Source organism: Vitis riparia, chromosome 18 (assembly GCF_004353265.1).
Source record: "Vitis riparia cultivar Riparia Gloire de Montpellier isolate 1030 chromosome 18, EGFV_Vit.rip_1.0, whole genome shotgun sequence".
Classification (NCBI taxonomy): domain Eukaryota; kingdom Viridiplantae; phylum Streptophyta; class Magnoliopsida; order Vitales; family Vitaceae; genus Vitis; species Vitis riparia.
The window spans coordinates 12,869,699-12,894,116 of record NC_048448.1 but is presented as its reverse complement, the minus strand read 5'-3'; the positions used below and the strand labels follow the sequence as shown (position 1 = coordinate 12,894,116).

At 35.7% G+C, this 24,418-nt stretch overlaps 1 protein-coding gene across 9 annotated transcripts; it reads left to right on the top strand.

Moving 5' to 3' along the window:
• Positions 1-631: 631 nt before the first annotated feature.
• LOC117907979 (kinesin-like protein KIN-6) lies at positions 632-24,418 on the top strand. 9 transcript variants are annotated; one of them, XR_004650102.1, is made up of 23 exons: positions 632-1,171; positions 1,483-1,682; positions 1,974-2,097; positions 2,269-2,363; positions 2,475-2,610; positions 4,202-4,267; positions 4,513-4,575; positions 4,697-4,747; positions 4,926-5,008; positions 5,095-5,209; positions 7,302-7,356; positions 7,481-7,686; positions 7,832-8,050; positions 8,228-8,335; positions 8,452-8,520; positions 8,665-8,739; positions 8,979-9,087; positions 9,869-9,981; positions 13,772-14,928; positions 15,041-15,119; positions 15,391-15,506; positions 18,306-18,366; positions 24,208-24,418. XR_004650102.1 is itself a non-coding variant. In XM_034821679.1 (23 exons), the coding sequence occupies exons 1-23, from the start codon at positions 680-682 to the stop codon at positions 15,487-15,489; spliced, it is 3,549 nt and encodes a 1,182-aa protein (XP_034677570.1). In that variant the 5' UTR covers positions 632-679; the 3' UTR covers positions 15,490-15,766. The 9 variants fall into 9 exon arrangements, 8 of the variants coding, with proteins under 8 accessions (XP_034677570.1, XP_034677566.1, XP_034677565.1 ...); XM_034821679.1 differs by lacking the exons at positions 18,306-18,366; positions 24,208-24,418 and having other exon boundaries at positions 13,772-14,378; positions 14,466-14,477; positions 14,556-14,928; positions 15,391-15,766; XM_034821675.1 differs by lacking the exon at positions 18,306-18,366.

Sequence of the window (24,418 nt, the reverse complement as noted above, 5' to 3'; positions counted from 1 at the left end):
ACCGTAAAAAAGTTCAAAAAAAATAATTCAGAGAAAAAAAATAAAAATAAAGTTAATAATTTTGTTTAGATGTATTTTAACATATATTTTATTTACTTTTTAGCTTTTATACAGAAATTAATTAAATTTAAAATATATAAAATTTAAATAATTTAAAATATATTTATGCTTTATTTTGATAATAAATCAAATATGCAAAATGTTTTTTTTTATATTTCTTTAATATTTTATTAAAACCGAACATAATGTAAATAACATTAGAATATTTATTTTACGTACTTTTATATTATAAAGCGTTATGATAAAAGGTTAGTAAACAACTTAAGGAGATTCATTTTCATTTCGATTACGTTATCTATAGTTTTATAAAAATTAAATGAAAAATTTAATTATAAATTTGTAATTATGATCCACTCTCGTGTGTCTATGTTTTATAATAATTTTATTATTATTTTTAAAATTCTGAGGCAGGCCAATAATAATTGGACGGTTAATCCAATTTTAACAGGAATTTGTGGAAAAACTCCGATCAAATTTAATTGAGACCGGCTTAAACAAACCGGACCGCTGAGATTTTACTCCCCGTCGGATTACTCTGGTTCTGTTGAACCGTTGGAAAATTCAAATAACACCTTTCCGCCCAAGAAGTCGAGACTTGAGAGCTGAGAGGGGACCGAGAATGGAGACTCAGAGCTCTCCTCCATGTCCCTACACGGTAACGGTTCGAAGAAACCCTCATCGCAAAGCCAGGGCAACGCCTTCAACAAGCGCTCCTCCTCGTCCTCTTCTTTCAAACCCCATTACTTCAGAAATTCCAGCATTTCCGATCCAAGAAATTTTGGCCATGCAAGTCCCTCAAGCCCTCTCAACTCCCTCCCCCGAAAATCTCAGAGTTTTTCTCAGAATTCGACCCCTCATCACTCTTCAAGGGTCGGGAAAGTGTGGGAGTCGCGGAAATCAAAGTTCCAAGTCCGTGGCGAAAAACGCGTGGCCTCAGAACCCTAGCACGAAGATTAAGAGAAAGAAGAACAAGAACTCTGAAATTTGTATCGCGGTTAATAACACGCAGTCGGTGACACTCTCGCCGCCTTCCCACTTGAAGGATCTGAAGCGGATCAAGTCTGAGGTCTATGAAGGCTTTTCTCATGTGTTCTCTGCCGATTCTTCTCAGGTTGTTAATCTTTTTCTCTTTCGAATTCTTTTTCCCTTTTCTGTTTTTTTTTTGGTAGCTGAGAAGACGGGGAACAAATAAAACTTGGTTTTGACTCTTATGATTTCCGTTATGTTTGTTTCTTTGAATTTGGGACACTCTACTCTACCAAACGTATTAGAGTAACAGGCTCGCATGAGTTTTGATATATAGATATATATATTTTTTCCTTTTCCTTAAATTTTCTCGGTGATCAACAGAGATTTAGGGCCTTCTTTTAATGATCATTATTGTTCATCTCTTTTATGAACTTATTCCAAAATTTTATGCAGGAAGAAGTCTATGAAAGGATGGTGAAGCCTTTGGTGGAGGATTTCATCAATGGCAAAAGCGGGATGCTGGCTGCATTGGGCCCTAGTGGATCTGGCAAGACCCATACTGTTTTTGGGTGTCCAAGGGAGCCTGGAATGGTACCTCTTGCACTTCAACAAATTTTCAAGCGGACTGAGGGGAGTGGTTCTGAGGCAACAAGGTAATTGGTATTAATTCATTCATGTTGATTCTTAGATTGTCATTATTTCAGAATTCTAGCTATGTAGAAGTTGCTTGAGAATTGATAATCTTGGATTGTTGTACACTTGTGCTAATCTAACCAAAATCGGCTCTTGGTCATGTGGTAACTAGAAAAAAATGTTCTCAGTCTATCTTACAAGGTGAATAGTTTGTCACATTTAACACGCAGAACATCAGAGTGTAATGCAACAAAAGATTCACTGTTCATGGAAAATGAAGCCCATTATTTTGTTTGTATGATAATTTGCAGGTCATTTTACATATCAATATTTGAAATATATTCTGAAAGAGGAAAAGGAGAAAGGATGTTAGATTTGTCCCCAGGTGGAGCAGATTTATTCATGCAACAGTCATCTATAAAAGGTCTTCAAGAGGTTGATTCTGGTTTCTGTTTATTTTCTTTATAATTCATATAAGGAGAGAAAGTATATTTCACATTTGTACAAGCTGATTTCTTATTTTTATGGTGTTTATATTATCTTTTGTTCTCAGTGATTTGTGATTGTAGTTTCTACTTTCTATTACTAACTGCTACATGTAAACAGGTAGTCATTTCTGATGTTGCACAGGCAGAATCCTTAATAGCACAAGGCATGTTAAAACGCTCTACTGCAATGACAAATTCAAACAGCCAGTCAAGGTTCACAAAAACAAAACTATCAATTATTTCTCTTTACTTCTTTTTAGAATGGATTGTTTTTGTTTACAACAATGTGGTAGTGACATTCTTTATTTTTCACATGTTTTGCAGCCGGTCACAGTGCATTATAAACATCCGCAGTGCTCCTAACAACTTAGAGAGTGACGTTAGTGTTCAACTGAACAGTGCAGTATTAACTATTGTTGACCTTGCTGGTGCTGAAAGAGAAAAGAGAACTGGGAATCAGGTTCAGTATATTCCCCCCTAAATTCCAGTAAAATGCCTTCATAAGAATAGTAATCAGTCACTTTTAAGCCTTTTTCTTTTCTTTTTTGGATGCTAATATGCCCTTGAGATAGTAGCATCTAGATGAACAATTATCCTTCATTATGGAGGGAAAGAAATTGAAGGTCTTTTGATTAGTAGAACAGTTGGATCAAGGAATCAAATCTTTTTTTATGTGTATCTTCTGGGATCTGGCTAGAGTACATAGGTGAGCTTTCTATGTCAAGGACAGACTTTGTAGCTTGGTTGAGTTTGAAGTAAGGAGACAAAGGGTGTGTGGTGTTCTCTCTCTTTTTACTCGCTTGATTTTGATGCTCATTGTATACATCGTGTGTACCTTGTTGCGCTCTTTTCAAGCGTTATAAGTGTATCTTTTTGTTTGCCTATCCAAAAAAAAAAAAAAAAAAGTAGAATTGTCCTTTGGATGCTCTCAAATCACTTCAACAATTTGTTGTGCTAGGTTCAGGAGGGTAGCTGCACTACCATAAAAGAAAGCAAAACAATGGATAACAACTTGTTGGGCACGAAGATTAAGTCATAAGCAGTCCATTCCTAGTGATGGATAGTTGACCTGATAATGAGCCAACCTGAAAACCTCACCCTATTACCTCTAAGACTGGCAATTTTTGAACCCAAGCTTGAGTTGGTGGGGTTCAAGCATGTCACAAGTTGGATAAATAATTAATTATTTTTTAAAGTTCTTGCCTTTTATATTTGTTGCAACATTAATTTCATAGTCAATTTGGTATACCTTAAAAAGTTGAATTTTTAGGTACCTATATAAAATGTTTTTTTTATAAGCACACAACAAACATACATGCATGCATATATATATATATACTTCTTATTTTACTTTATCAACTTTACTTTTTTTAGTTTGTATATTGAATTTGAATGTTATAAAAGTGAAGATGATATAGATAGCTTATCACATCTCGAAATATATTATTGTGTTTAACAAAAATATTAATGTTTGACATCTAAATATATAATTTTATAACCTAAAATATGTATAAAATGATGATATGTATTCACTAAGTTTGATTTCAAGTTGAGCTCATGGTGGTGAAGTCATGATCCAAGCCCAAGCCAACCTTAAGTCAGGTTGAGAATTCTCAATCCAAACTTGCATTTTTTGGGGGTTAGGTGGGCTCAACCTGCCTATGTTGTGGCCCTACCCTCAAAGAGTATATGAGGTTCAGTATGGCCATTAAGGCATTGCATTTATTTGATTCAGTTGAAGGAGCTAAAATGACAAGGAGGCAAACAAGAACATTGTTTGAAGTAGTGAGAAAAGTTATAATGATGAGGATCTGATGGAAGACATGGCTCTGGGCAATGCTGAATGAAAAAAAAAAAAAAGATTCAGGTTGCCTGGCCCTAGTTGGAAGTGAGGTTTTGTTGAGTTGAGGTTATAGATGGGAACATTTGTGATTTATGTGGAAGTATGCCATTTTATGTTTTAGCTTTATAAAGTGCTTCCTAATTCATGTTTTGAATCAGCAGCTATGTTCCAATTATGTAGATTTCAACTTTGGGTTGTCATTTTGCAGGGGGCCAGATTACTTGAGAGCAATTTCATCAACAACACATCAATGGTTTTTGGATTGTGTCTGAGGGTATGTACTCTTCATTGGGTCATTGGTATCTGAGTCATCCTTATTGTGGTTTTTTTTTATTTTTTTTCCTAACGATTATCATTTCTCATTACATTTATGCAGCATCTAAGCAAACAAGAACACTTTTAACTGTTTCATTTATATTGTCACTTGATAACCACAGTATAAGATTTTTTTTTTCCTGTTCTGTGTGTATATTATATTATATCCTCATATATTCATTTCTTTCTTTCTTTTATTTGCAGTCATTGTTGGAGCATCAAAGGAACCCCAAGAAGCCACTACAGAAACATTTTCAGAACTCTTTGGTCATTCCTTTACCTTTTATATGACATGTTTTCATTTCCTTTCTTTTTATCTTACTCTTGAATGTATGCTCAATTATTTTTAAGCCTATATAAATGATAACACCACTTTATTTCTGAACAGTTAACTAGGTACTTACGAGATTATTTGGAAGGCAAGAAGCGGATGGCATTGGTATGCATTATTTTTCCAACATTTCTTTACTCAGACTTATTAAGTTGTGCTTCAGACAATTTTTATATTAGTTTCTGAAGAATTTTTTGTGGTCTATTTCAAATCTCTTGACTAGCTTGCATATTTTTCCATTATATTATCTTCTAAAAGGCATCCTTTTCTTGTTGTTTGTTTGTAGATTTTGACGATAAAGCCAGGAGAAGAAGACTATCTTGATACATCCTTTCTACTAAAACAAGCTTCCCCTTATATGAAAATCAAGTATCACTCTATTTTTCCTATAGTTTTCTTCAAGTTTCAAATTGCAAATTTATATGATTTTGTCCTAATGATAATAATCAATTTAGGTTCAATAATGTTGAAGAATTGTCCGATTTGGTTGCTAATAAGAGGCATGTTCGAACATTACCTAGATTTGAACAGCGCAAAAGAATGAAGTTCAGTAACCCTGATGCTTGTGTGGTATGTCATTTGCTCTTTTGAATGCATTTTTTTTTTTTTTTTATTTATTTGCTTACAAACTGCATTATATTTTGTGTTTGTGGTAAGTAGGCTTCTTTGCATGGTGTTATTATAGTAACTTTTGCTTCTTAAATTTCTTTAATTAACAATTGATTCTGCAAAACTTTATCAACTGATTTCATGTTTGTTGACTTTAAGGTTATAATATGTGTTTTTGGGTAAGTAAATTCTTTCAGTGGTGTTATTATTGTCATTTTTGCTTCTTGAATTGCTGGAAATAGTAACCGACTCCCACAAAATTTTATCTACTAATTTCATGGCATTTTTGTATGGTTATAGCATTGAAGAGATGTCTCATTACCATAACAGAAGATGTTTAATGCTGGATGAAATATACTTTGGTGATGTGGGGATGAAAATTACTTGTGTTTTCAGCACTGCAGATTTTACTTCATTGACAGTCACAGAAATATAACTGCACAATTCTCATTGTTGTTACTATTATTATACCTAAAATGGCACTAAATAGAAACATGATGCAATGCTGCTTTGCAGGCTTGAAAAGGTGAGGGGCAAACTAAGAAACTGCATTGACAGTGGTTGAAAAAGAGATACAATATATTACTTTTTATCCCATGTGCTGTCATGCTCCTCAGTGGTTTCAATGACATGACAATTGAATCTACAGATCAATGCTAACACCTAACTCACTGTAACTGGCTACCTAGGATCCGGCTCATTGGGACCACGAATTTCCTTCATCTTCTTCCAACTGCTTTTTATGTGTTAATATTGTTTTTCTTAATCTAAAACACTTTTATGTTTTTGAGTGATTATATTGGAGAAAGGAATTTCAGAAAGAATTAAAGCAATATGACTTGAGATTCTGGAAAGATGTATTGCATTCTCCACATTTCCTTTAAGAAAAGGGAGTAAAAGATTAGGCGAGTTGAGCTAGACTCAGGGCTGGTATAAGTGGGTGGAAAGTCCTGGTCTAAGCCATTGTACTGAACTGTATGGTCCATACACTATGTTGCAGGAACCGTAAGAGATAGTCATTTAGTAATTGTTAAATTAAAACAACACTTTGGCACATATAGAGTGAAGACATAACTGTGTATACCATACTCATGGATATGCCACAGAAGAGGGCTGTATGAAAGCATATTTTTATTTTTCCTTATATTGGTTGCCTAAAGCACTGCTTCAAGACATTAGTAATTAAACCACAAGAGTTGAAGGGAACAAGCTGACATCGACCTTTGTTTCTTCTTGGAAGTATGAATATTAATTAAATTTTCTGGTTGTGATCTCATGATCTATGTCATTAACTGACCTCAGCACATTACTATTTTTATACTGATTAATTTAGGTACATCTATGTTGTTTTGTTATTCTGTTTTCTGTTAAATCCATCCTCTCCTGAAGCAATTTTTTGCCAGTATTTTATTCAATTGTTTATGCAGATGCACCAGGCAAGTGACATTAGTGCGTGTTCAAGGCATATTTACAAGCATAGTTGACTTATTCTGTGTGGCATACTAAAAATATATTTGGTTTATAAATTCTGTGTAAAATAGAACTCACATCAAAAGAAAATTTCCCCACTGAACCCAATATTCTCCAGGTGTTTGTTATTATCTTTGACTTCCCTCACATGATAAAAACTTATAATTAACTAGTCCATTTATTTATGATTCTCTAGCATTCCATAATTTAAATCTACAATGCTGAGTGACAGCCATTCTAACCAAGCTGCAATGATCATCCTGGTTTCTATTATCATCTTGTTCTAATATGCAATTAATATGTTAATATGAACTTCTTCATTATGTCCCATTGGCATGTTTATATGGATTAATATGTGAGCAATTATCCTGTCTCGCCATTCTGTCAAGTACCTAGAATTCCAAAGCAAATTTCTCATGGAACTCACTTTAGATTCACATTGTCATCTTAAAAATACTTTTGAATGTACCTCTACATTCTCAACATAGTTTGAAAAAGTTGATGCCTTAATGGTTTGGGGCCCTTGGTTTGGCAAGATACCACATTGTTTTAAGTACTTGTTAATTTTTGGGTTTGGTTTCAGATTGAAGAAGCAAATAGTGTCAGAGATGAACAACGACTTTGTGTTTGTGATGAAGGTTGTTTAACTTGTTTACTTCTCTAACAAGCTATTCTTCTATTAGCATTTCTTTGATCCATTTTCTACTTCATTTGTTTTCTCTATAGAATAACATGAGGTATAATTTGCTTATTTCAAAGCAGAGGTCAATCCAGAGGAGCTCAAGGAGACTGGAACCGTAAAAGCTCTGGTTCAGTCCCCAAGAAATTCTAAATTGGATGTTTATGATAGCACATTTCTCAAGTTGAATGGTGTTGAATTGGCAAAGAGAGAGAGAAACAATCAGATTATGCAAGGTTTTGCAAAAGCTTTATGGGATGTTTTGAAGCAATATAAGGAAAAACTTGAGGTGTGTTATATAGCTTAAACTTGTAATCTCAGTCATTATCTCAAGTTTTGTCTACTATTGGGTCGTTATTGATTTCTTGTCCTCTCTATTCAGGCAATTTTAGCAGTAAATATAGCAATCCATTTGACAACTCTGCTTTAAACAGGAAGCAGAAAACCAAGTGCAGAGTCTCAGAGAAAGCCTTAAAAGTGAAAAGGCAAAATATTTTGAGCTAGACAAAGAAATGAAGGATTTGAAGTCCCATTGTTCTTGTTGTAAAGAGAAAGTAGTGGAGAGTACTTTACCCAAGGAGAATTCAAATTCTGAATTGACAGTAGATGATTCATCACAATTGGAGGGACATGGATCTAGCAATATTGATGAGGTTTGCATATAGTCATAATTCTCAATAATGGGGTTCGGATTCCATTTTTAGGTTTTCTACTTTGCTTCACTGTTAGATTCTTATTACAATTCACTAGCATTTTTCAATTATCTTACCTTCGTGGTTTTGGTTGGTAAAATTTGTTAATTTTTTAAAGATTTAATTCTATGTGCTCAGATAAACATGGGTGTTTCTCTCAACCTTGACCTTGAGGCTTTTGAGCATGGCAGCACTCCAGCAAAATGTGACTCTAGTGTGCAACAGGAGTTGGATGCATTTTTGCAGGTTTAATCCTGGGATTTTTTTTAAACTAGCTCTTCTCTTGGTTTCTTTTATCCTGGATTCTATCATGTAAAGGATTACCTATTTAATAGGCTTAATGATTTATTTCCAATTTTCAGGTGGAAAGTTCTGATATGGTTGATTCTAGTTGTTTGTGTATCAAAGATTTCCAACATCAGAATTCTCAGGTTAACATGCTTTTATCCACGAATGCCAAGATTTATGATTTTGATAGTTGTGTGCAATTTGTTCCTATTGAGGATCTTCATGATTTTTTTTCCCTTTGTTATATCTTTGTTGTTTAATTTATATACGTGATTTTATATGTTAAGGTAATTCAGGGAGTACCTTCTTCTGACATGGTGGGTTTTGAGTGCATTGACAATGAGCTGAAACATAATGCCACTGTAAGAGTCATCCTTTTTTCTTTTTTCTTTTTCATGTTTTCCCTAATGGTCAGATGGACAGATTAGTTGTGGTTAATGCTTCATATCTTTGTGTCAATTGCCAAAAACTTGAACCACAAGAATAATCAGATATGGTGTTTGATCATTAGGTGTACTACCACAATTTGTTGTATTTCTTACTGGCCCTATGTTCTTGGGTTTTCAATTACAGTTAATAATCTAACATGGATGTGATACAGTATAATCAGGAGCATTGGAGCTTTTCTAGAAATGGGAAGAGTGCTGAAGATTTAAATGAGTTGAAATATTTGGAAATTGATGATAACAATCTGAAGGCTGAAGTTACAGGTTTGATTTCTAATTTCATGTTCTATGTTTTATGAAATTCACTTGTTTGGTAACCAGGGAAACTTAGAAATGGGTGATTCATCTGACACCTTTGAGTAAATTATGCTAAAAACTGGCTGGTATTAGAGAAACAGTATGACCAACCAGTCCTAGTTAGGATATCTATCTTTCCATTCATCTGTGACGTCAGGATCAAAATTCTGTTTTATCTCTTCTTCTTGGATGGGATAAGGTTAAGTGGAAATGTTAGAAGGAAGGCCAAAGAATGAAAGGCTTGGAATTGCCCATCTGCTGATAATTGATATATGATATTCTTCAGTTAGGCATGTAGGTGTCTCTTGTCTAAATGTTGTTTGATCATCAGCATTTGGCACCTTTCAGTTGTGTCAGTGAATCGCTATAAGTTGGTCTTATGACCAAATATTTTGCTTTTACTCCTGCACCTGATGTTTACGTCACAGTGGAGGTTTAGAATACTGAATCTTCTAACTTGATCTTATATGCTTGGGCACTGGTAAAAATATTGCTTGTGAAAAAATTGACAGTGAATAATCACCATATTATGCTGATTCTTGGCATATGAAATTTCTTGAGTGGCCTCCATTTAGTGGTGGTCTAGGCACCCTCAATCACTGCACATGGAAAATATCTTGGAATTGGGGCTCTAAATAAAAAAATATGCTTTGGTTTGATTCTAATTAAAAATAAAATAAAATAGTGCTTTGGACTGACATCACATCCTATGATCTGTTGTCTCAACATTGTCTTTTATGTGTTGTAGCTGGTACAAAGCTTTCGAAGTCTCTGTTCAGTTCTTCTCAGTCACCTGTCATGGTTAGTGACAACAACTGTTCATCAGTGGAGTTGGACCAATTGCATACTGAAGAGGACAAGGTTATTCTTTTTTATTTTTTTTATGTTTTGAATCATAATGCTGTTATTTATTACTTAGATTGCCTGTCTAACATCTGCCATACTATTTCTTGTAAAATGTTCTAGTTTGTCTAGTTTCTTTAAGTACAACATCCAGGCAGAGAAAAAAAAAGAATGAGCTGCTACTCTGCTAAATTATATATCTTTTCTTCGCAGTAAAAACTTTTTTCTTCTTTTAACCAATATATGGATATTAGACATTCATGCGTACACGTAATGCTACTTGTTATCCAAATAATGGTGTAAATTTTGGTCTTTGGTAGTTCTTAAAATCTTTCTATACACAATACATTGCATTTTTTTATGCGAAACATCTTGTATTGCCAGATGAAGTGTATCTTAAATGTATCTTATGATACATTATACACAATGTTGTGATATAAGTATCTTTTTTATTTTTGTAGTTCTTTAGGAAAAAAAAGTCACATCTGATTTTTTTTTTTTTTTTTGTAAAAAGATTATTGTATTATTGTTTAAAAGGTACTTTTAAAGTTTAAAAAAACAAGGACAAAAAGGGAGAAAATGGTTTTAGGCAGCAATATGTGTGCATGTTGTTGAAGGCATGCATTGAAGAGTGAAAAGTCTATTTATTGTTCCAATGAATATTAATGAAGTGTTATCTAATGAAGGATACGTTCCTCAGATAGTTGAAATATTCAGTCTTAAGGCCGATGATAAATGAAGAACAAGAACTTTTGTTTAATATATCTCATTTTCATTTTTAATTTTGTTGCCTTTTTAGTAGGGATGATGTCAAGAATTTGTATAAGTATATGGTTATACAAAATTATAGTTTCTTTTTGCAATCTTGGTTAGAGACTTTTAGGAGCCTGGAAAATTTTCAAATGACGATATTTATCAGTAGACCAGTTGCAATTTGGAATGTAAAGTCCTAGTTAGAAGTTTGAAATATTTATTTTAATAAATTCTATGATAAATATATACATTACAACATCATAATTTGCTAAGTTGATTTCATTAAAATTATAGTTGTATGATATTGATCAATGTCTATCCTTACCTCTTTTCTTCTCATTGTTTTATTTTTTATTTTTTTTTATTTAAAATTTAATGAAGTCAGTTATCTACTTTTGTACTTCATTTTTGCAATTTTTGTTTTTCTCATATGTGTATATGTTTTTGTATTTATTCTTTATTATGTAAAAACAAACAAAATACACGGTATGACATGATCCATGGTACAGAAAAGGAAAAAGGAAAGACAATATATGACTTGGTTTACATGTTGATAATCATTAATTAGTCTTTACTCTTTTAGCATTCCTAAACATGTGTTAGGGGCAAGTGTGACTGCTCAGGTAATGTTTGATTTTCCGTTGACATATTAGCTCTTCTATTCCAGTTGTAACCCAAAGAGAAAGCCGCTAGTTAGAGAAAATCGCGGCATGATGGTAACAAAAATTGATAGATCTTAATGTGTAAATGCAAAAAATTAGCCCACTTCGTGTCACTATGTGTATGCAAGGTCAGCTGGTTAGTTAACCTATTGTGATAAGGTCACACTTGCAAATGACAATCTTTTATTCATAATTATCCATTAGTAAATTGACTTACATAATGAGTCCTGTTCTCTGTTTCTGATCCTACAAAAATACGTGTTAAGCATAGCATGGAATTTTCAATTTTTATTTTTTTCTTTTCTTTTTTTTGGTTATCCTTGGATCTTTGGCTTGGTCCATTTTATAGCTTTACTTATATTACTTGCTTTTTTTTTTTACTACTTATATTTTTTAAGATCAATTATAGTCTAATGTTTTCTCAAGCTCATTTATTTCAACTTCACCATGTTGTGATAAAGCTAATAAATGCATCATTTATTGGTCTGGAAACAAGTTTGTGCATTAGAAAATGCCACCTTGTAATTGTCTTATTATTTTCCCTTAAATTTTACTTGAATGCATTTGTTAGTTATAACTTGTTAGGACTCTATGCTTCTTCTAACCATGTCTATCTATCAATGATCTCTAATGTTTGAAAAATAGAGAATTTTGGCCGCATTGACATGGAAATTGGGGATCCAACTTTTACTGTGGGAAAATCACCAATATATGGTGATTTTTCTCCAAAAAATTGACAATATATTGCCTGAGTAATTTCCAGAGTGTAATTTGTCAATTTATTGCTATAAATCACCAATATTTTGGTGATTTTGTTGGCAATATTTTGTGACTGAAAATCTGGAATTAAAAGAGAGGGATCATGACATGTAAAGCCCTTGGACTGTTGAGTGTTCAATCACTGAATATATTCCCCTTAAAATATATCAACTTGTTTGCCTTCTCTAAAATCCATTTCTTAAACCTTTTTAATGTAATGAAAGCCCATTTTTGTGTTGTTTATGCATATTATTCTGAGTCCCTTTTATGATTTGCATGAGCAATTTTATTGCGGATTTTAGACAGGTATAAAAAATCAAAATTTTGAAATAAAACTTCTTATACTCAATAATAAATAAATAAATAAATAAAACTTAATTATCTTTATTCAAATTCTGTCAAGCTATTGGTTGTTGCAACATTAGAATCATGACGATTATCTTCTTAATCAGTTTTTCTATGTTTTCTATCTAGGAAATTTCAAGTGAAACATAAACTTGTAAACAAAATTATAGACATTATAAAAACTATTATATCAAAAAGCAAAAAATGACTGAGCAAATATCATCAACTTTTTATATGATATTATTTTTTAACTGCATAGATCATCATTTTATTACTAAATGTGTTTTCAAGTAATAAAATTTGATAAAATACTATTTTTGTCTTCATACTAATAATTAGTATTCACATTCAAAATCATATTTGTTATCCATGAGTATTCTTTTATGCATCACTAATTTTTTTTGTCAAGTTTTGAAGTTTCATCTAAAAATTTCATATTTTTTTGGTTAATTTCCATGATTTTATTTTTTTTATTTTTTATTTTACCAAAATATTTGTTGATATCAATATTTCCATCAAAATCAAACTATCAGTATTTCTATATTACTAATATTTTTATCCTTGATGGCCTTGTCAGATTTATGTTCCCAGTGTAATTATTTTTTTAAACTAGCATTTTTGCACACTGCATGTTCTGTCCTGGTCGTATATGGATATTAGCTGTTGGCACAGCTACCTTTAAAGAGTTAAAATATGTGTAGGATGTGACCAAAATCAAGAATGTTGTTCTCCAATATAATATAGTATGCATTGGCAATCTAAACATTTTTTGAGGACAAAATATTGACCAATGGAACATACAAAAGGTTGACTCTCCCTGTTGACTTTATAGTGATTCAACAATTGACATTGCCATGACAAACTGAATTAGTTGGGAACTTTTTCACACATGTTCTGGCTTTAAATCTCTCTGGCTTCCCTTGACATTCTTGTACAGTTCTAATAGTTTTGGTTACATATGTCAATGCACAACTATTTAAAGGATACTGTGTTTGTTTCATTGTTGTTTTAACTACTGCAAGTGTTTTGTGATACCCAGTGAGGTAGTAAACATAGTCATGAACAAATGAACAAAGTGATATAATCATCAAGTTATATTGATGTTAGTAACTGCTGACAATTATGGAAACCATGATGGCAAACTGAAGATTATGATCTGTTATAAGAAGTGGTGAAGCTTATTAACTAGTCCCTATATCTTCAAATGTTTCCTTTCCTAGTTTTTGTTTTCAATCAATATGGAGTCTATACCTCTATAAAAGACATTTTGATTTTACTGTCTTTTCCAGATATTGTTGGATCCACCACTGATGCCTAAAGTAGATGTTGCAGTTACACCAGAATGTAAGACTGGTAATGTGCCAGAAAGTGAAGCAGAACTTAATTCTTGCAGCAAACCATTGTGGGATCCACCACTGATGCCTAAGGAAGATGTTGCAGTAACACGAGTATGTAAGACTGGTAATGTGCCAGAAAGTGAAGCAGAACTTAATTCTTGCAGCAAACCATTGTGGGATCCACCTCTGATGCCTAAGGAAGATGTTGCAGTAACACGAGTATGTAACACTGGTAATGTGCCAGAAAGTGAATCAGAACCTAATTCTTGCAGCAAACGATTGTTGGATCCACCTCTGATGCCTAAGGAAGATGTTGCAGTTACACAAGTATGCGACACTGGTGACATGCCAGAAAGTGAAGCAGAACTTGATTCTTTCAGCAAACCATTGTTGTTGTATCCACCACTGATGCCTAAGGAAGATGTTGCTGTTACCCAAGTATGTAACACCAGTAACGTGCCAGAAAGTGAATCAGAACCTAATTCTTGTAGCAAACAGTTCTTGGATCCACCTATGATGCCTAAGGAAGATGTTGCAGTTACCCAAGTATGTGACACTGGTGAGATGCCAGAAAGTGAAACAGAACTTAATTCTTGTAGCAAACCATTTTTAGATCCATGGCTGATCCCTGGGAAAGATGTTGCAGTTACCCAAGTATCTGACACTGATGATGTGCCCGAAAGTGAATCAGAGCTTAATTCTTGCAGCAAACCATTGATGGATTCACCATTGGTGCCTGAGGAAGATGTTGCAGTTACACAAGGATGCTACATTGGTGATGTGAAGGAAAGTGAATCAGAAGTTAATTCTTGCAGCAAACCATTGTTGGATCCCCAATTGATGTCTAAGGAAGATGTTACAGTCACACAAGTATGTGACACTGATGATGTGCCAGGAAGTGAAGCAGAAGTTAATTCTTGCAGCAAAACGTTGTTGGCTCCCCAACTCATGCCTAAGGAAGACGTTGCAGTTACACGAGTATGTTACACTGGTGATGTGCCAGAAAGTGAAGCAGAAGTTACTTCTTGCAGCAGCAAACCGTTGCTGGCAGAAAGTGAAGCAGAACCTAATTCTTGCAGCAAAGCCTTGAAAGCAGAGAAACCAAGAAGGTTGGTGGGAAGTATATTTTTCTTACTTTTATGTCTTGTTTCCTTAAAGATTGATGATATACACCAATTTATTTTCACATTGTTGGGGACTTTAATATTTTGAAATAACCAGGAGACTTTTGCCGGCCTCATCCGTATTGTTGAGGGACATTGGTGGTTTGGACTTGGAAGATGAGAATCAGAAACCAAGGGTAAATATTTGTCCATTTGCCACTCGTTTTGCTTGTTATATTCCATTCTTGGAATGATCTGAAGTAGTAACCTAAAAGCTGCCACAGGATTGAACTTTTACTCTCATTTGCTCAACATGAGTCCAGTTGGGCTCGAATCGATTTCTCTTTCCTTTCAGCTAGTGCTTTAATGTTCTGCTTGCTGGGAGCCGACCCATGTAAAAATTATTTCCATGGCTTTACCTTGGGCTCCCAAAGTTATTCTCAGAATTGCATTCCTACTGATTTGCAGGGAACCAGAGGTGGAAAGAAATTGGCTGCAGATGAAATAAACAGAACTCAGGGCAGCATCTCTCTCATGCGATTGCTTAAGAGCAACCTTCGCCTCTAGACAACCACCCTTAACCAGTAAGTAAATTTCCCTTTTTGTATAGATGGGGGCATTTGTTTTTTTTGGAGCTCCTTTGAAACTCTGGATATGTCTGTCGGCTCTTTTCCATGTGGAAAATCTCAAGTATCGTTACGATCAAGTGCCTGATCTCTTCAGTGCTTCTCCGTAAACTCCTGGCCCCGCCGCGACTTGTCAGAGTTGAAAAAAACTAGAGTTAGATAAAACAAAAAATAGTTTGAAAAGTTAAGAAGTATAAAATTCAAATTTAAATTCACCACGTACCGTTGTCACTCACTCTTTCTTATATATATCTTTCTTCTTTCTTTTCAAGAACTGAAATAAAATATTTTCAGTGACGTGGGTCACATCAAATTACATTTTCGAGAACAAAGGGCAGGAGCACTGCTTCGAGCGAGTTAGCCCCACTGTTTATGGTACATTGCATGCAGAGGATAGAAAAGGTCACTCATCCCATCAAACTGTGAGAATTGAAAAGACGAACAATGTTACAGTTCGGAAATACGGTTGTACAGAAAATATCATAGGCACCAACCATTGTCTCCGCATTAAATAGTAAAGATGTGACATTACGTAATAAAATATATGGTAATAAATGGTAAGGATACCTTTCATTAATAATGACACCGCATAAGCAAGTGGATTTGTATGAGTGCCCACAGGTCGAAGCATAAATTTTCAATAAAATTAATACAATGGATAAAAGAGCACTTCTAATGCCATGACTTCAATAACTCAATAATTGAATGGCGATGCATCAATTATCACTTTTAAGTTTTAAGTCATTGAAAATTTCTTGAATTTTAGATAAGTGACAATTGGCAAGAGGTTTTAATAGGACGGGTCAGTAAAGCAACTTGCAATGGAGGCACCTCTCATGGGCGCTTGTTATGTGTTCTCTAGCTTGTTCATTGAATGGGTTTTTTTTTTCTCTTTTTTTAAACGTGTTAGGAATAAGTTTGGTTCTTTTTTTATTTTATTTTATTTTAACATAGAGTGGGTTTGAGTCTTTATATATTTAATTAAGCTTAGAAATAATTTTTTTTTTTCATTTTTAACACAAAATAATAAAAAAAATCTACTTTTCAAATAAAACAAGTTATAAAAATTTATGATATCTATTTATTTATAAAATATATTTGTTTTAGTATAATTAAAATTTTGAAAAATAATTGGATAAGAGAAGTTCTTATATTTGTTTTGCTTAAATTTTTTATTGGACGAGAATGAGAATAGTGGTTTATAAATGGAACATGTTAGTATGAGAGTGATATGTCTTGAACTTGTGCCATTGTCATCCTTAAACCATATAAGAGATATATGTGAGTTCATATTTACAAGGGATGATGAAATAATTTAAATTACAAAGTGAGAATCCCTTATGATAGAGATTTAAACTTTGCCTCCACACTATTTCTTACAGCAACAAATTGATTGTTACTCCTCTAAGTTAGTTGCCTTACACAAATGTGGAATAACCTGACGATCTTCTATATGTTATGCATTAGTAGAACATTCAGTCTCTATCTCAACTCTCACTTTTATATAAACTATTCTAACCACTAGTCCCCTTTTCCTGTGAAACCATTAAGACCAAATGCAGTCCAAAACCCTTTTTGTCTAACTTCTCTAAGAAGCCTTCAATCTCCAAAAGAATGCCTCAATGTTGCCAACAACATTGATGTTTGAGTTATCAAAATTGGTTTTGATCCAAACACATTTTGCTCCAATTTCAGGGTCGACAATTTTCTTAAAAATGGGGATTTATCTCAAGCACACCAATTGTTTGAGAAAATGCCTCCCAAAAACATAAGCTCAACAAACGTGATGATTTTGGGCTATGTCAATGTAATACTTAGCACTAATGAATTAAATAGGCAATACTGATTTTCTTAGTACTTAACTTTAAACATGTTTAATTAGATGTTAAAACAAGTTTCGTGTTAATCCTGTTTAATTATGAATTAAACTTTAATTAAGGTTAAGTGAGATTAGTTAATGACTTAACCATGCTTATTAGGTTTTTAGGGGTTGATTATAGTTATGAAAACCTAAAGGACTAATGGGCAATTATGGGTTTAATTTTTGAAAACTTGAAGGACTAAAGTGCACAATTGGGAAGTTGGGGTTAGTGACAGCTAAGTGGTGTGCCACCTCCTACTTGGGTGGGTTGGTGGTAGCCATGTGGCCTGCCACCTCCTACTTGGTTGCACGAAGAGCCTTATATAAGGGCTTGTAGCTTGTTTTGCACCATTTTACCTGCAACATCTTGGGTTAGAAAGAGGATCTAGAGAGAGAAAGTGCAGATTTGAGGTAAGCAAGTTGTTTAATTTAGTAATTTTGGTTTATCTTGATTCTTAATGGTATGTTGAAACAAATTAACGGTAAAATTTGTGTAAAAGTTGAGTGTAATTAGGTATAAACATGTTTTAGTTAAAAATCACAATTAATTAAGGATTAAAATATTTTAGCTTAAATATTTTATTAATGATAAGATCAACATAAATCTTTGTTTAATTTGGTTTAATTGAAAAATAGATAGTAAACATGTGCTTAATTAGGTTATTTGGACACTTGAAATTTGTTAATGTGGCTTTAAGAAAAAAATCAAAACAATTAGTGTTTGGTAATTAATTAGGGAATATTAATATGCATTGTAAATATTATTTAATTCAATTTAATTTTGATTTGAAAACCTGTAGACATGTAGATTAGAGAATATTAGAATTAAAAATTAGCAACAGTAAATTGTATAAATTTTCATTGTTAAGAAGTCTAAATTATGTGTTTCATTTCAGTTCCTTGTAATAGGTAAAGATCGCCTACATAGAAGAATCACAGAGGGAAAGTCCGTGTAAGGTAAAGAATTTTATACTATTTCATGGTGTATCTGATTTCTTTCCTTGAAACATTTATTGGAAATTTCATGTCATTTCTATGATTTCATAAAATGTTTTAATGTGTCATTGCATCTCGATTTATTGTGTTGAAATGTTACATTGATATTGGAACGTATATTGGTATGAAGATTCATGGTTCTATGTTGTGAAAATGGTTCTGTTGAGAGAGAGAAAGAAGAAAGACCTTAATTCTTATTAATGTAATTAATTTACTTACAATTGAGAAATATATATATATATATACAAGGCTAGGAGTCCTAACTACCATACATGTATCCTATATTAACAAGGAAAGGTTATATACTATAAATACATTATATTCAACACTCCCCCTCAAGCTGGAGCATATACGTCATATGCACCAAGCTTGTTACAAATATATTTAATCCTAGGACCTCTGAGAGATTTAGTGAAGATGTCAGCTAGTTGATCATTTGAATTAACAAAACTTGTAGCAACACATCCTGATGCGATCTTCTCTCTAATGAAATGACAGTCAACTTCAATATGTTTGGTCCTTTCATGAAAGACTGGATTGGATGCAATATGTAATGCGGCCTGGTTATCACATATGAGTTTCATCTGTTCATCCTTTCCAAATCTCAACTCTAGAAGAAGATGTCTCAACCATATGAGTTCACATGTTGCCAAAGCCATAGCTCGATACTCGGCTTCAACGCTAGATCTGGCCACTACATCTTGTTTCTTACTCTTCCAAGATATTAGATTACCTCCAATAAAAACACAGTACCCTGAAGTGGAACGTCTATCTGTGGGTGAGCCAGCCCAATCTGCATCTGTGTAACCAACAACCTGAGTATGACCTCTGTTCTCGTACAACACACCTTGGCCTGGTGTACTTTTGATATATCGAAGAATGCGGATTACAGCATCACAATGGCTATCACATGGTGACTGTAGGAATTGACTAACAACACTCACAGGAAAAGAAATGTCTGGACGAGTAATGGTGAGATAGTTCAATTTACCTACGAGCCGTCGATATCTCCCGGGGTCTCCTAAAGGCTCCCCCTGTCCTGGTACAAGTTTGACATTCGGATCCATAGGTGTGTCTACCGGTTTACAGTCTAACATACCAGTTTCTTCCAGGATGTCTAAAGCATACTTCCTTTGGGAAAGGACCACAGCAGAACTGGATTGAGCTATCTCAATTCCCAAGAAATACTTGAGTTTCCCCAAGTCTTTGGTCTGAAAGTGGGTAAAAAGGTGTTGCTTTAGTTTCTGAATACCATCATGATCACTGCCTGTAATGACGATGTCGTCCACATAAACAACCAGATAAATACACTGCCCCAAAGAGTTATGATGATAGAAAACTGAATGGTCTGCTGTACTGCGAAGCATGCCAAACTCTTGAACAACAGAACTAAAACGGCTAAACCATGCTCGAGGAGATTGTTTCAAGCCATATAGAGAACGGCGTAACCTGCATACTAAACCAGACTCCCCCTGAGCAACAAAACCAGGAGGTTGCTCCATATAAACTTCCTCGGCAAGATCACCATGAAGGAAGGCATTTTTAATATCCAATTGATAAAGAGGCCAAGAACACATGGCAGCCATGGAGAGAAGCAGACGGACAGAAGCAATCTTGGCAACCGGAGAGAATGTGTCACCATAATCAGAACCATAAACCTGAGTATAGCCTTTAGCAACTAAGCGGGCCTTAAGGCGATCAACCTGACCATCAGGACCAACCTTAACTGCGTAAACCCAACGACAGCCAACGGTAGATTTACCCGAGGGTAAAACAACAAGATCCCAAGTGCCATTAGAGTGCAGAGCAGCCATTTCATCCACCATTGCCTGTCGCCAGCCGGGATGGGAAAGAGCTTCATGGGTGCTCTTTGGAAAAGAAACAGAGGATATAGCAGAAACAAAAGCAGAATAGGGTGAAGATAATCGATGATAACTCAAAAAATTGTAAATAGGATGAGGATTACGAGTAGAGCGAGTACCTTTCCGAACAGCAATGGGTAAGTCATTAGGAGAAGGCAGAGCCGGGGTAGGTGAAGCCGAAGGGATAGGAAGTGAGTCAGCAGGTGCCTCAGCAAAAGGGAGAGGAGCAACGACACGAGGGCGACGATGATAAACCTGAAGTGGTCGAGGAGGCATAACATCAGGTGGGGAGACAATGGGAATAGGCAAGACTTCAGAAACAGGAAGAGACTCAGAAGTGGTGGAAAAGAATGGTGAGTCCTCAAAGAAGGTGACATCAGCGGAGATAAAGTATCGATGAGTCTCAAGGGAATAACAACGATAACCCTTCTGAAGTCTGGAGTATCCCAAGAAGAGACACTTCATGGCTTTGGCGGAAAGCTTGTCCTGTCCAGGAGTGAGAATATGAACAAAGCAAGTACAACCAAAGACACGAGGAGGAAGGAAATAAAGTGGTTGGTCAGGGAAGAGAAGGGAGTGAGGAATCTGATCATGTAAGACAGAGGAGGGCATACGATTAATCAAATAACAAGCGGTAAGAACAGCGTCCCCCCAAAAACGAAAAGGAACATTGCTATGGAGGAGGAGAGTACGAGCTGTCTCAACAAGATGTCGATTCTTGCGTTCAGCTACCCCATTTTGTTGAGGAGTATGAGCACAAGAAGATTGATGAAGAATCCCATGATGAGACATAAACGAAGTAAATGGGGCTGAAAAATATTCCCTGGCATTGTCACTGCGTAACACACGAATAGAAACATTGAACTGGGTTTGGATTTCAGCATAAAATTTCTGGAAAATAGAGAATAACTCAGCTCGATTTTTCATTAAAAATAACCAAGTACATCGAGAATAATCATCAATGAAAGTGACAAAATACTGAAATCCTAAAGTAGACGCAGTCCGACAAGGACCCCAAACATCAGTGTGGACAAGCTCAAAAGGAGACTTTGCCCGATTATTCAAACGCTTTGGGAACGAGACACGAGTATGTTTCCCAAGCTGACATGACTCACACGGAAGTGACGATAAAGTGGAAAAACGAGGGACCATCTTCTGGAACTTGGAGAGACTAGGGTGGCCCAGACGATTGTGAATGAGGAGAGGAGCATCAGTGGAAATGCAAACTGCAGGAGATGAATCCGAGGTGAGGTGATAGAGGCCTTGAGACTCACGTCCTATGCCAATCGTCTTCCCCGTACTCCGGTCCTGCAAGGTCACAAATTTATCAGAAAAGGTAATAGAGCAATTAAGAGTACGAGTGATTTTGCTGATGGAAATAAGATTAAAAAGACATTCAGGAGTATAAAGGACAGAAGTGAGAGGTAGAGAAGGCAGAGGAAGGGCCAAACCAATACCTTTAGCCACAGTTTGAGAACCATTAGCTAAGGTAACAGTAGGTAAAGCAGAGGTAGTAGTAATAGAGGAGAAAAGATCCTTATTACCAGATAAGTGATCAGAAGCTCCAGAATCTAGAATCCAGGGTCCAAGAGAAGATGTGTGGGTAAGGCAGGCAGAGGCATTACCAGGCTGGGCAACAGAGGCAACAGAAGCCTGAGATGCGGAAGAGCTCGGAGCTTGAGGCAGCGGAGAATCAGAGGACTGGGCCACATGGGCAGTGCGAGGAGGTCGTCCATGTAACTGATAGCAACGATCGCGAGTGTGGCCAAGTTTATTGCAATAGGTGCAATGAGGACGTTGACCTCTACCTCGGGTACCACTACGGCCTCCTCGAGAGTTAGTTTGAGAAACTAACACAGAAGAATCTGAAGTGCTATCAAATGGCAAAGTCTGAGTGGAGGAGATACGGAGGAGGTGAGCAAACACATCATCCAAGGACGGAACTGATGAACTACCAAGAATCTGATCGCGGACAGGCTCAAGATCCGGACGGAGGCCAATAAGAGTAAGAACCATGAAGAACTTGTCAAGCTGTGTTTGTTGAGCCCCAACATCAGGAGTAAGAGGCATCACAGTCAAGAACTCCTCCTTAAGAGAGGCAATCTGGCCAATATAAGTAGATAGATCCAAGTCCTGTTGGCTGAGATGGACAATAGCAGAAGCCACCTTATAAAGACGCTGGATATCATTCGTATATAATCCTTTGGCCTGAGTCCAAAATTTAAAACAAGTTTTGTAGGCCTGAAGATGAAGAAGAATCTTGGGATCAACCGATTGCCATAATACACTACATAACTGTGCATCTATCTTCCTCCACTGTACGCGGTCAACCTCAGGGATATCTGCCTCCTGTGTAATCAAGTGATCCTCATATCCTTGACCCATAAACCAAAGTTCAACAGAGGCAGACCAGGAAAGATAATTGTCACTGCCAACCAATTTCTCCGAAGTAATCATAGGAGATCCAGATATAACAGCGAAAAAAATGGAATTTTTAGTAGTCATATCTACTTATCTGGAGAATGAAGTATGTTTGGATTGAAGAGAGCCCTAATACGGCTTCAGATTGCGGCGTGGCACCACCGAAAAAGGGAGACGGCCTCAGATCGCGGCGTGGTACCACCAGAAAGGTAGAAAAACACTTCCCAAGGCACGTGCAGGGATTGGAGTAGAGAAAAAATAGTCGGAGCTTCGCCGGAAAGACTGTTTGGAGGGCCGACGGAGACAAAAATCCCCAAAAGAGGTACGTGCAGGGCTCGAATGGGAGAACCAGGGAGGTAGAGAGGCTGGTCGGCGTCAGGCGAGGCTGCTGGAGGAGGCGCGTCGCCGGAAAATCCCTCACCCGCTCTCACGCGCCGGCGCGTGAGACGCAGCCTCCGGACGGAAAAGTGCGCGTGGGCGGCGCGTGGATGCTTTGTTGGTGCCGGTGCCTTCACAAAAGTTGTAGATCTCCTCCAGGCGCTCCTTCTGGTATGGTCGGTGTCGGAAAAATACGTCGCCGGAAAAGTTCGCCGGAAAATTTTGCCGGCGGTGAGTTGTTTTTGTCGACGATCCGAATGACCGGAAAGTATTGGGAGATGGGGAAGGTGACCGGAATGAAACACGGTCACCGGAAGGTTTCCCGGAGTTGATGACACGGGAAACAGGAAAGAATTAGGTTTTCTTCCTTGGCTCTGATACCATGTTGAGAGAGAGAAAGAAGAAAGACCTTAATTCTTATTAATGTAATTAATTTACTTACAATTGAGAAATATATATATATATACAAGGCTAGGAGTCCTAACTACCATACATGTATCCTATATTAACAAGGAAAGGTTATATACTATAAATACATTATATTCAACAGGTTCATTATGTGGTTGCATTGCAAGAAGGATATGGAATAATCACAGATGATATTCAGATAATTAATTGGTGGGAAGTGTTTATGTGATGCTACAGACATTATCCTTCGATATATTGTTTATGTGGAACCATGGGTCCTTAGGTGAAAGTCCTTAAAGCCCTTGAGGAAGACACTCTGATGTGGGTGTATGAGGTTGGTCCTGTCCCTGGGTTTTAGTCCCTAAAGACACGGGGTTGGTCCTGCCATTGGGTATGAGTCCCAAAAGACACAGGATATGACTTGTCCTTGGGTGATGTCCCAGAATAGTCATTATTATATTGACCGAGTATATTGTGGAGCATTGATATCTGATGTATAGATTGGTGGGGGTGAGCAATTTATCAGTTGTGAAATGATGGACGAGAAAAGGCAAAGATGAAACCAGCAAACACATGCATACATGTTTGACATGATTACATATTTGTTAATGGTTATAAAATGTTTATCATGCATGTTATTACACGTTTAATTCAAGGTTTTTAAGGGTATGCTTAGGATGGTTATAAACTTTCCTACTGAGTTGTGAACTCACCCTATCCCTTCTACCTTTAGATGCAGGTCAGAAGACTTATGCAGGAAATAATCCTTGAGCATTGATTTACTGTGATTGGATGTTGTTTGCTCGCATTGAAAGTGTTTTGAGGCTTTGCCTTTGTATTAAAGATTGAATCTTTTTGTAGGAATGATGTAATATCTATATTTGCAAGGTACACTTGTAGTATAGGCTACCCGTAGTGAACCATGGGGTTTTGGTATATGTAAA

Bases quoted from the DNA above. Each gene is read 5' to 3' on its own strand.
- LOC117907979 (XM_034821675.1), top strand. From the start codon at position 680: ATGGAGACTCAGAGCTCTCCTCCATGTCCCTACACGGTAACGGTTCGA. The intron at 7,357-7,480 runs GTTGTTTAACTT...ATTTCAAAGCAG, and splicing joins ACTTTGTGTTTGTGATGAAG to AGGTCAATCCAGAGGAGCTC. The intron at 9,088-9,868 runs GTTTGATTTCTA...TATGTGTTGTAG, and splicing joins TCTGAAGGCTGAAGTTACAG to CTGGTACAAAGCTTTCGAAG.